The following is a 12,441-nucleotide window of genomic DNA, read 5'->3' as shown; positions in this document are numbered from 1 at the left end:
ACCCCCACTAGCGGCCGAAGAAAAGGTTAATAGCGCCCGTATTGTGGTGCTGCCCAAGCGCTTTGCACGCGCTTCAGCAGCGCTGCCCATTCAATTCAATGGGCAGGGCGTTTTGGGAGTGCTGTATACACCACTCCCGCACCGCCCCAAAGATGCTGCATGTAGGACTTTTTTTTCCATCCTGCAAGCACATCGCCCCAGTGTGAAAGTACTCGGGCTTTCACACTGGGGTGGCTTGAGAGGCACTTTTCAGGCGCCATTTTTAGTGCTAAAACGCCTGAAGAGCGCCCCAGTCTGAAAGGGGTCTTAAAGAGTAAAGAAAAGTGTTTACCGTATATACTCGAGTATAAGCCGACCCGAATATAAGCCGAGGCACCTAATTTTACCACAAAAAAATGGAAAAACTTATTGACTCGAGTATAAGCCTAGGGTGTCCATTTATATGCCTCACATTGCTTCACTGTGTCCATGTGCATGCCTCACTGTGTCCATGATTAGACTGATGTTTAACATGGGAGTCTATGGAAGGGGTGCCCGGGTTGAAAAATGACCGTTTAACGTGGGAATCTATGGAAAGGATGCCCGACTTTGAAAAATCGGTGCTCCCCGGCCGTAGGTCCCCCGGACAACAAACTTTGCACACTTGTAGAGGAGGAGTGGAGCTACAAGTGTGCCAGGCTTGGGGTCCAGGGAACATACGGCCGGCACCGGGTCCCCAAAGTCCAGGAGATCATGCGCAAAAAGGTGACTCGAGTATAAGCCGAGGGGGGCATTTTCAGCACAAAAAAAAATTGGCTTATACTCGAGTATATACGGTAACTGGTGTTGAATTGTAAAACAATTGAGATGGAAAGTGCTTTACAACCAATCGTACTGCAGACTTTATCCTTCCAGTAAGTGGACAGCACGTATATTCAGTGTTCATGTCACTCCTGTCCAGACTTACCTGTAAGACCTGTTTTGGGGTGAAGCAGAGGAAAGGAAGGTGAAGGTCCAAATCGATTATGGGACTTTCGGGGTCCTCTCGGGATGGGAAAAAGATCTGAAGCGGCTTCATGTTGAACACCTACGGAGAAAGATGCGTCAGCAAGTGGTTTTCATATCCAAATATAATCAAGTAAAAAGGTGAAGGCAGATACCCCCGAATCACTCACAGCCATCCTATAGCTCTCAGAGGGGGCTCTAGATTACCCTGGGATCAGACTTCTAGAGAACCAGTTAATGCTTTTCTTCAGCTGAGACCAAAATTCTACTTTTTGGCTTAAAATGTGTGGTGGAGAACTAACACTGCACATCACGCTAAACACTCCATCCCCACCGTGAAACATGGTGGTGGCAGCATCATATGGTGGGGATGCTTTTCTTCAGCAGGGACAGGGAAGCTGGTCAGAGTTGATGGGAAGATGGATGGAGCCAAATACAGGGCAATCTTAGAAGAAAACCTGTTAGAGTCTGCAAAAGACTTGACTGGGGCGGAGGTTCACCTTCCAGCAGGACAACGATCCTAAACATACAGCCAGAGCTACAATGGAATGGTTTAGATCAAAGCATATTCATGTGTTAGAATGGCCCAGTCACAGTCCAGACCTAAATCCCATTGAGAATCTGTGGCAAGACTTGAAAATTGCTGATCACAGACGATCTCCATCCAATCTGACAGAGCTTGAGATATTTTGCAAAGAAAAGCGGAAATAAAAATGTCCCTCTTTAGATGTGCAAAGCTGGTAGAGACATCCCCAAAAAGATTTGCAGCTGTAATTGCAGTGAAAGGCGGTTCTACAAAGTATTGACTCCGGGGGGCGCCATACAAATGCCCCCCACACTTTTCACATATTTATTTGTAAAAAAAAAATTGAAAACCATTTATAATTTTCCTTTCATTTCACAATTATGTGCCACTTTGTGTTGGTCTATCACATAAAATCCCAATAAAAGACATTTACGTTTTTGGTTGCAACATGACAAAATGTGGAAAACTTCAAGGGGTATGAATACTTTTTCAAGGCACTGTATGCATTTGCAGGGCAGGTGTGCCACCACACTTGTGTTCACCCGGCTTGCTCACTGCACGCTTCCAGCATACCAATTGAGCGAACACCGTCAGCTCCTGTTCTCTGTTTGTAATTGGGTGCCAGCAGGATGGGCTTCTGATCATGTGACCACCATAAAAACCAGCCACAGTGATTGCGATCAGAAAGAGGCTTTCACCTCCTGGCATGAACACCCATTTAAAGGGCAAACCAGGAAGTGGGGTATGAGGGTTAAGGCCACTTTGTCCTAACTGCATACACCAAAGCCCCCCCCCCCCCCCCCGGGCTTCTTAGTGATTTAACACGCGATTCATTCCTTAACCTTTGTGAGTACTTTTTAAGTGTATTTAATAAAAAAAAAAACAATTGGGTAGATTCAGGTACGGGCGCGCTAATTTGCGGCGGCGTAGCCGAGCGTGTTTACACTACGCCGCCTTAAGTAAGAGAGGCAAGTACATGATTCACAAAGTACTTGCCTCCTTACTTAGGGCGGCGTAGTGTAAATGCGGCGGGCGTAAGGGCGCCTAATTCAAATGGGTTGGGGGGGGCGTGTTTAATGGTAATGAGGCTTGGCCTCACGTTTATGTTTTTTTGTCACTGCGCATGCGCCGGGCGACTACATTTTCCAGTGTGCATTGCGGATAAGTACGCCGTATGGGCCTATTGATTTCGACGTGGACGTAAACGACGTAAATCCCGATTCGCGGACGACTTACGCAAACGACGTAAAAATTTCGAATTTCGCGGTGGGAACGGCGGCCATACTTGACATTACTATTCCACTAGAGCCTAGCTCTAACTTTACGCGGCCTATCTCTTACGTAAACGGCGTAAAAGTACTGCGTCGGCCTGTACTTTTGTACTGTACTGTCGGTTCGTGAATCGGCATATCCCCTCATTTACATAATCTACGCTGGCCGCAATGGAACCGCCACCTAGCGGCCATCAGAAAAATTGCAATCTAAGATAGGACGGCGCAAGCCGTCCTATCTTAGCTATGTTTAAGCGTATCTCTGTTTGAGCATACGCTTAAACATACGGCGGCGTAGATTCTGAGTTAGGCCGGCTTATCTACTGATAAGCCGGCCTAACTCTACCTGAATCTACCTAAATCACTCCACATTTCACAAGGACAAGATTCTTTGTATATTCTTTCGTTTTTTTACAAACCTAAAAATACATATCTCACCGTCCTGGGCAACAGAAAATCCAGAAATACAGGTAGCCGAAGGCTTCATCTATCTCATTCTCCTACCAGACTTTCTCAACCTTTTTTACCCCAGAGGAACCCTTGAAATTATTAAGTCTCAGGGAACCCCCTGCTAAAATTAGGTCACTGGGGGTTAGTGGAACAAAAAATGCCTTGACTTTAGTGGTCAGGGAAGAATGCCCCCCCCCTTCCAGAAGTGGTCAGAATGCCCCCCTTCCAGAAAGCTAAGAAGATCATTAAAAGAAAAAAATTAAAAGAAAACAATTATTAAAAGTCAGCAGCTACAAACACTGTAGCTGTTGACTTTTAATAAAGACACTTACCTGTCCAGGGTGCCCGCGATGTCGGTAACGCCGAAGCCGAGCAATCGTTTGGGTGTCGGCTGCCCCGCCGCCATCCTCGGTGAGGGAATCATTCCCTACTGTGCATGCGCGAGCCGCGCGGCGCTATGTGAATGGGTGGATGTCTCCTGGGACACACACACACACACACACAAGCTCCCAGAAGACACCGCTCCCCATTTCCCAGGAGGCAGCGCAACGAGGAAAAGAAAGAAGACCCACCGCGGACAAGGAAGAGGCAGATTAGGAGAACTGCATAGTAACAGCCACTTCTGGCAAGTATAAAAAAAATGTGATACTGAGAATTTGTGATGGAAAGAACCGAAATCCAACGAATGAAAGAGACAGATCAACTGCATGCCTTTACAGCTTCCTTGTCCACTCGTTGGGAATGAGTCTATAGACTCAGATTGGTTTTCATAAGCAACACAGACAGATCTTATTACAAACAATTGTAAACCCGTCCTAATGTATGTATTTTAAAGCTGCCCTAATTTATATTTGGAATCTTTACCATTACATACTGATGAGAAGAGATTGCGCCCTGTGAAGTATAGAAAAAAAAATGTCTTTTTAATGAGCTCTCCATGCAGCGCGCCGAGTCCCTGGAGCACGTGGATGAGAGTCAGCTGTGTGAGGCGGCTGAGGACAAAAGGTGACAACAGTGACGAGGAGGAGAAGAAGAAGACGCCGTCGTCCCGGAGATGAACATTTCTAAATCTCGGCCAGACGGGGAAGAGGCCGCCGCTTTGTGGGCCAACCGTACTTTAGCAATCGGGTGTGTCGCGGTAATTTGTGTGTTAATGCGTTTTTGGCGCCGCAGCGCAATAAGGCAAAACTACTGTTATCCAGATGCAGTGCAACGCACGGGAATGCGCTACTGGGTGTTGCTTTGGGAAGAACCGCTGCATGCTCCTGGCATTGTCGCATGACGCAACGAGCATTGTCGCATGACACAACGAGCATTATCGCATGACGCAACGAGCATCATCGCATGACGCAACGCACAGAGACAGGAAAGTGTGAATGAGACCCGAATCTAAATGATTTTTATCATAAATCTTCCTATAAATATTATTTGTAACAAGAAAAAAAATGTCTTTAACATTCCAGCCTCTAAAAGCATTACCAGGTGGAGGGGTCCCGGTGGCGGATTTGGTATCAGTGACAGCTTGGCCGCAAATTCCTTGATTCGTTCGTCAAGGTCGGACTCTTTACACGATTTCAGCTGCAATAGAAAACTGGAAGAACAAAACAGAAAAAAATTAATACAAACATGTAAAACAGTACATAAAGTTGCAAATGAAAAAAACTAAAAAAAAAACTAAAAAAAGTCCTGGGAGTGGACAACCTGCTAATTGCCAATCTCTTTCAGGGCAAGTGCATCCAAAAGGCAATCTAGTAGAAAAAGAATCCCACCAGGATAGAGCACCTCAAAGGATATTAATAGCGGTATAAAAATATAATTTATAGGACATCAAAAATACAACATACAAAAGCCATAGACCAAGTGTGTCAGTTACCCAAGGAGGCGGAACCCCAACCCGGCCAATCCTCTGCTGCCTTGGTCGTGTGTTTTGGGTCATTGTCATGCTGGAATACCCATCCATGAGCCATTTTCAATGCCCTGGCTGAGGGGAGGAGGTTCTCACCCAAGATTTGACGGTACATGGCCCCGTCCATCGTCCCTATGATGAAGTAAAGTTGTCCCCTTGGCAGAAAAACACCCCAAAGCATAATGTTTCCACCTCTGTGTTGGATGGTGGGGATGGTGTTCTTGGAGTCATAGGCAGCATTCCTCCTCCTTCAAACACGGTGAGTTGAGTTAATGCCAAAGAGCTCGACTTTGGTCTCATCTGACCACAACATTTTCACCTAGTTCTCCTCTGAATCATTCAGATGTTCATTAGCAAACATCAGACGGGCCCAGGTGGCTCCCAGGTGTCTTTTATGCAGACAAAAGGCTGAGATTAGGAGCACTCCCTTTAAGGCTGGGTTCACACTGGTGCGACAAACACTCCAACATTGGGATCTCATGTCTCATGACGTGTGAAAGTCAATGTTTCCCTATGGGAGCCGTCTTAACTGGTCCGAGACACGTCGGTCAGACTTTGAAAATGCTGCCTGAACTACTTTGGTCCGACTTTGATCCTACTATAGCCCATTGAATATCATTGAAGTCGGATCAAAGTCGGAACGCCTGATCCGACTTTGGCATGCGACTTGTGCTCCGATGATCTTGAGGGGGAACTCAATGCCGAATTTTAAATAAAGAAAAACTGCATGGGTTCCCCCTCCAAGAGCATACTTGTATGGATTTTAAGGGGAACCCCCTATGCCGAAAAAACGGCGCGGGGGTCCCCCCAAAATCCATACCAGACCCTTATCCAGGTACGCAGCTGGACTGGTCAAGAAAGGGGGTGGGGACGAGCGAGCGCCCCCCCCCCCCCTGAACCGTACCAGGCGGCATGCCCTCAACAGGGGGGGGGTGGGTGCTTTGGGGCGCCCCCCCGCAACCCCAAAACACCTTGCCCCCATGCTGATAAGGACAAGGGCCTCTTCCCATCAACCAGACGACGGAGAAGAAGGGGTGCTTACTCGTCCCCACCCTCTTTCCTGAACGGCCGGGCTGCATGCTCGGATATCGGTTTGGTATGGATTTTGGGGGGACCCCCACACCGATTGTTTGGCATGGGGGTTCCCTTTAAAATCCATACCAGACTGAAGGGCCTGGTATGCTCTTGGGGGGACCCATGCCGTTTTTTGTTTTTATTTGGTGTGGAGTTCCCCCTCAAGATTCATACCAGACACAGTGCCTGATATTGTCGGGGATCAAAGTCGGATCCCTGTTCATTGAAGTCGGATGCATGTCAGACTTCAAGTCGCAGGGCAAAGTCAGATCCAAAGTAGTACGACTGTCGTGTCCTACCAGTGTGAACCCGGCCTAAGAAGGTGCTCCTAATCTCAGCTCCTTACCTGTATAGAAGACACCTGGGAGCCAGAAATCTCGCTGACTGATCGGGGATCAAAAATGTATTTCACTTGTTAAAATGTAAATCAATTATTAACTTTTTTTAAATGCATTTTTCTGGATATTTTTGTTGTTATTCTGTCTCGCATTGTTAAAATAAACCGACCATTTCTTTGTCAGTGGGGCAAACGTACAAAATCAGCAGGGGATCAAATACTTTTTTCCCTCACTGTATGAACCAACTGATAAGTAGACTGAGCCTGACAAAAGGAAGCAATACAAAGAGAACAGGATATTTTCTCATACAAGATACAGCAGGCACATATCAGGAATATGAAATGTTGTGGTAACAAACACTTTAAAGCAGGTGTCATGGATCTTGCACTGGTAACAGAGGAGTATCGGGAGAGCAGGACCTGGGCGAGAAAGGATCTCGTCACAGCAGGGTTCCGGGCATAATTTTTTTTTGAAAGCTAAAATGAATCACATTAAATAGTCCCTAAAACATATTAATAGCTCCCCAATCGTTCCACAAATCATTGCAAACACTTCCCTTCTATCCTCAAGCTCATGTTGTGGCCGTATCCATCATATGTGTGGGCATGTGAAGCCCAGTTCCTCTTTCTTCCTGGTTTTCAGGGAGAGATGCATGCTGGGCGATTTTTAGGCACAGAAATGCCCAGAGACTCCTGGGAAATGAGTGTCATAATTTCCCAGGAGGCAATGGGTTCTTAGGACAGGAAGTTGAACCACCTAGAACCAGGAACTAGGCAGATTACGAAATCTGCCTGGTAACAGCCAGATAGAAGTGAGTAAAAATGTTTTTTTTTTTTTTTACATAGTCAAAAGACGGCCTCCAGGTGGCTCTATAAATCCGGGAGGCCGTCTTTTGATGTCCTCGCGCCCTCCGGCCACTCGGCGCGTCCCCGAGGTGCCGATACGCGTGCCTGGTGGCCGCGATGTCCGCCAGGTACCCGCGATCGGCAATGACAGAGCAGGGACGTGGAGCTCTGTCACAGAGCTCCACGTCCAGTAAAGTAGAGGAAACAGGTGCTGTGTTCCTTGTACATAGGGACACAGCATCGGTTACCTCCCCCAGTCATTCCCCCCACAGTAAGAATCACTCCCAGGATACACATTTAACCCCTTCCTCGCCCCCTAGTGTTAACCCCTTCCCTGCCAGTCACATTTATACAATAATCAGTGCATTTTTATAGGACTGTTCGCTGTATTAATGTGAATGGTCCCAATGGTGTCCGCCGCAATATCGCAGTCCTGACTAAATTTGCAGATCGCCGTATTACTAGTAAAAAAAAAAAAAGTCAGAATTCTATCCCCTATTTTGTAGCCACTATAACTTTTGCGCAAACCAATCACTATACGCTTATTGCGATTTTTTTTTTTTTACCAAAAATATGTAGAATACATATCGGTCTAAACTGAGAAAAAAAATATTTAAAAAAAAATGGATATTTATTATATATTTTATATATTTTTTCCAATTGGCCTTAAACCGTTGGTGTTTTACATGGTGTAATTCCATGCTTCCCCACCAGGGGCCTAATATATATAATTTTCACTCTTTTTTAGTTTATGATGTAGTTCACCTAATACCCCATTAGGGGGTTTACACATGAGCCCGATTAGGTTTGGGTATCATCACACATTTTTGGCCATTTCTATTAGAGTATGTAATCCTAATTCAGGATATTACATCCCTGTTTATTAATCTAAGTTTGCTTCAAACTTGGCAACTTATATATAAAATCTTTTTTATAAAGACTCCTGTTTACATATAGCAGTTGGAGTATTGGATTCCCAATTCCAAAATGGAGGTTTTCGCATTTCCGGTTCCTGGTGACCAAACTGAGGCTTGGGTATTTATAGCGGTGAATCACTGCAGAGCCCATCCCCATTGAGAACGTCAACGTATGACGAAACGCGTCTGGGTCGACGGCGTGCAGTGACGTCCCCGCGTTTACGCTAGGAGGAAGGGCTCCTGTTTATGCTGGCCGGCATCTGTTTTAAACTGCTCGATTTGCACATCCTTATGTAAGTAGTTTTTTATCTTTTTAATAAATTGTTCTATACGGTACTACACTATGTTGCGGTCTCCTTCCTTACATATGGTTTACCGCTGTGCTAGATGAAACGGCCGCTGATGAGTATCCCACGCTGTGTCCTGGTCATATTCCGCTGTGGATCCCGCAATCAGCTGTAGTCTGTGTGAAATTAGGATTTACCCTATGCTGGGATATCCCGCTCTGGATTTCTAATAACGCTTTTATTAACCACTTCCAGACCTGCGCACGACGATGTACGTCCTATTTTTAAAGATTGATATCTCGGTAACGGCAGCAGCTGCTGCCACAACCGAGGTATCGATCTTTAGTGTGCGCGGTCCGGTACACGATAACGGCGGTATCCGCGGCGGATTCGCCGCGAGATCGCCGTTATCGGTGGCGGGAGAGGGCCCCCCCCTCCCGCCGCTCTCCTGCACCCTCTGCCGCTTACCGGAGCCGTCGGTAGCGGCGGAGGCGATCGGGACCTTTCGGCTGGTGACTGAAGGAAAAATCTCCTTCGCCCGTCCCCATAGCTCTGCTGGGCGGAAGTGACGTCAAAACGTCAGTCCCACCCAGCCTCTTAGAGACAATTTATTTTTTTTGTCATTTGAAAAAATGACAGTTTCATTTATTATTTTTTTCTTGCATTTTAGTCTAATTATGAGATCTGAGGTCTTTTTGACCCCAGATCTCATATTGAAGAGGACCTTGTCATGCTTTTTTCTATTACAAGGGATGTTTACATTCCTTATAATAGGAATAAAAGTGATCAAATTTTTTTTTTTTTCAGTGTAAAAAGTAATAAAATAAATAAAAATAAATAAGAAAACAAAAAAAAATTTTTTAAAGCGCCCCGTCCCGACGAGCTCTCGCGCAGAAGCGAACGCATACGCGAGTAGTGCTCGCATATGAAAACGGTGTTCAAATCACACATGTGAGGTATCACCACGATCGTTAGAGTGAGAGCAATAATTCTAGCCCTAGACCTACTCTGTAGCTCAAAAAATGCAACCTATAGAATTTTTTAAGCGTCGCCTATCAAGATTTTTAAGGGTAAAAGTTTGACACCATGCCACGAGCGGGCGCAATTTTTAAGCGTGACATGTTGGGTATCATTTTACTCGGCGTAACATTATCTTTCACAATATGTAAAAAAATTGGGCCAAATTTATTGTTGTCTTATTTTTTAATTCAAAAAAGTGAATTTTTTCCAAAAAAAGTGCGCTTGTAAGACCGCTGCGCAAATACGGTGTGACAAAAAGTATTGCAATGACCACTATTTTATTCTCTAGGGTGTTAGAAAAAAAAATATTTAATGTTTGGGGGTTTTAAGTAATTTTCTAGCAGAAAAAAATGTTTTAGTCTTACAAACACCAAATCTGAAAAACACCTAAGGTCTGGAAGTGGTTAAGCTAGTTTCTGGTAAGCCTCAGTCCATGTGGTGGTGGCTCACGAGTTTGCAAGTGCACTGGGGTGCTGTCTGTCCTGAATATTTGATCGTATTTACTGGACTTTATTCACTTTTATGTTTTTCACATAAGGACTTGATTGATAATTTTTTAAGTTTTGCGCAATTTTTTATTTTTCTGAAAAAGTAAAAAATAGTGTTTTTTTTAAAAAATTTACGCTCTTTTTTTGTTTATAGCGCAAAAAATAAAAACCGCAGAGGTGATCACATAACACCAAAAGAAAGCTCTATTTGTGGGGAAAAAAAGGACGCCAATTTTGGTTGGGAGGCACGTCGCACGACCGCGCAATTTTAATTTAAAACGACGCAGTGCTGAAAGCTGAAATTTCGCCTGGGCAGAAAGGGGGTATATGTGCCCAGTAAGCAAGTGGTTAAAGGCAAGCTGTTAATAGAAAATTCATTTTTAGGGTGGAACACCGCTTTGAATTATCTATCTAGAGCTGTAATGGAAAAGGTCAATCCTGCACAAAACTTTTTTCTTTTATTCTCAAAAAGCTGTGACAGTTGGTGAGGATTGGTTTCTATGAAGAAAAGAAAACAAAGGTGCACCACTTTTGCCACTAGGATATCCCCATCCATGAAGGGCAGCAAGGCCAGTGGCACCGTTGTTGATAGCATCTGTATGGGCAATTGACTCTTGGATTATCCTCTCGTGCGCAGGAGAATTTGTCTTCTGTGTTGGTTTCTATGAAGCACAGACAGATCTTATTACACTAAATGAGGCCGTGTCTGTGAGATCAAAGTCTGAGCGGTGTGTTCCTGGGAACAGCGGTTATAGCACGCTGGGCTGTATACTTCACCCTCCACAACATAAACAGAAACACCTTTATTACACAGTGTGAGCCACCCGGACACACGGGGATCACCATCCAGACGTGGAAGGGAGATTTCATCACTAAACTCTTCTGGAATGGTTTATAACTAATCATCACAGAGCCTCTAAAAACAATGTCTGAACTCTAGTTAGTGGTAATATATGGATCAAGCTTCACTGTTCCTTAAAGCGGATCTCCACTCTAAAGTGGAGTCCCGCTGATCGGAACCCTCCCCCCTCCGGTGTCACATTTGACACCTTTCAGGGGGGAGGGGGGTGCAGATACCTGTCTACAGACAGGTATCTGCACCCACTTCCGGCCCTACGATACGGGCAAAGGACGGGTTTTTTCCTTCCTTCCCGTCTGTCCCCCGTTGTATGCTGGGAACACTCGGCTCCCAGAACACAGCGGGAGCCAATCGGCGGGCGCAGCGCGACTCGCGCATGCGCCGTAGGGAACCGGGCAGTGAAGCCGGAGCGCTTCACTTCCTGGTTCCCTCACCGAGGATGGAGGGGGAGCAGCAGGGTGACGAGCGATCGGCTCGTCATCTGCTGCGATCGGCGCTGGACTCCAGGACAGGTAAGTGTCCTTATATTAAAAGTCAGCAGCTGCAGTATTTGTAGCTGCTGGCTTTTAATATATTTTTCCCGTGGCACATCCGCTTTAACTGCTTGCCGACCAGCCGCCGGCAGGTCGGCTCTGCTGGGCGAGAGCACGTAGCTATACGTCACCACGCCCAGCAGCCAATAGGGGCGTGCGCATGCCCCCCGCTCGCCCCTGACTCCCATGCGTGTGCCCGGCGGGCGCGATCGCCGCCGGGCACACGTGATCGCTCGTTACAGAGCGGTACCGGGAACTGTGTGTGTAAACACACAGCTCCCGGTCCTGTCAGGGAGAGAAATGCCCGGCGAGCGCGATCGCCCGTTAGAGAGCGGGACCGGTCCTGTCAGGGAGAGAAATGCTGATCTTCTGTTCATACAATGTATGAACAGCGATCAGTCATTTCCTCTAGTGAGGCCACCCCCCACACAGTTAGAACACACCCAGGAAACATACTTAACCCCTTCCCCGCCCCCTAGTGTTAACCCCTTCCCTGCCAGTGGCATTTTTATAGTAATCAATGCATTTTTATAGCACTGATCGCTATAAAAATGGCAATGGTCCCAAAAATGTGTCAAAAAGTGTCCGAAGTGTCCGCCATAATGTCGCAGCACCGAAAAAAATCGCCGATAACTGGCATTACGAGTAAAAAAAAACTATTAATAAAAATGCCATAAAAATACCCCCTATTTTGGAAATACTATAACTTCTGCACAAACCAATCAATAAATGCTTATTGCGATTTTTTTTCACTAAAAATATGTAGAAGAATACGTATCGGCCTAAACTGAGGAAAAAAATATGTTTTTTTATATATTTTTGGGGAATATTTATTATAGCAAAAAGTAAAAAATATTTATTTTTTTCAAAATTGTCGCTCTATTTTTGTTTATAGCGCAAAAACTAAAAAACGCAGAGGTGATCAAATACCACCAAAAGAAAG

General features: G+C 45.6%; 1 protein-coding gene across 1 annotated transcript in view; it reads right to left on the bottom strand.

Moving 5' to 3' along the window:
- The window catches only part of DENND3 (DENN domain containing 3), a 150,473-nt gene that overhangs the window by 60,516 nt on the left and 77,516 nt on the right, over positions 1 to 12,441 (bottom strand). Inside the window, exons 5-6 of the mRNA XM_040355040.1 lie at positions 4,711 to 4,822; positions 947 to 1,066 (exon numbers count right to left, since the gene is read on the bottom strand). Coding sequence (XP_040210974.1) covers positions 947 to 1,066; positions 4,711 to 4,822 — 232 coding nt within the window. The remainder of the gene's footprint in view (positions 1 to 946; positions 1,067 to 4,710; positions 4,823 to 12,441) is intronic.

Source organism: Rana temporaria, chromosome 5 (assembly GCF_905171775.1).
Source record: "Rana temporaria chromosome 5, aRanTem1.1, whole genome shotgun sequence".
Lineage (NCBI taxonomy): Eukaryota > Metazoa > Chordata > Amphibia > Anura > Ranidae > Rana > Rana temporaria.
This window is presented reverse-complemented; position numbering and strand designations above follow the sequence as displayed.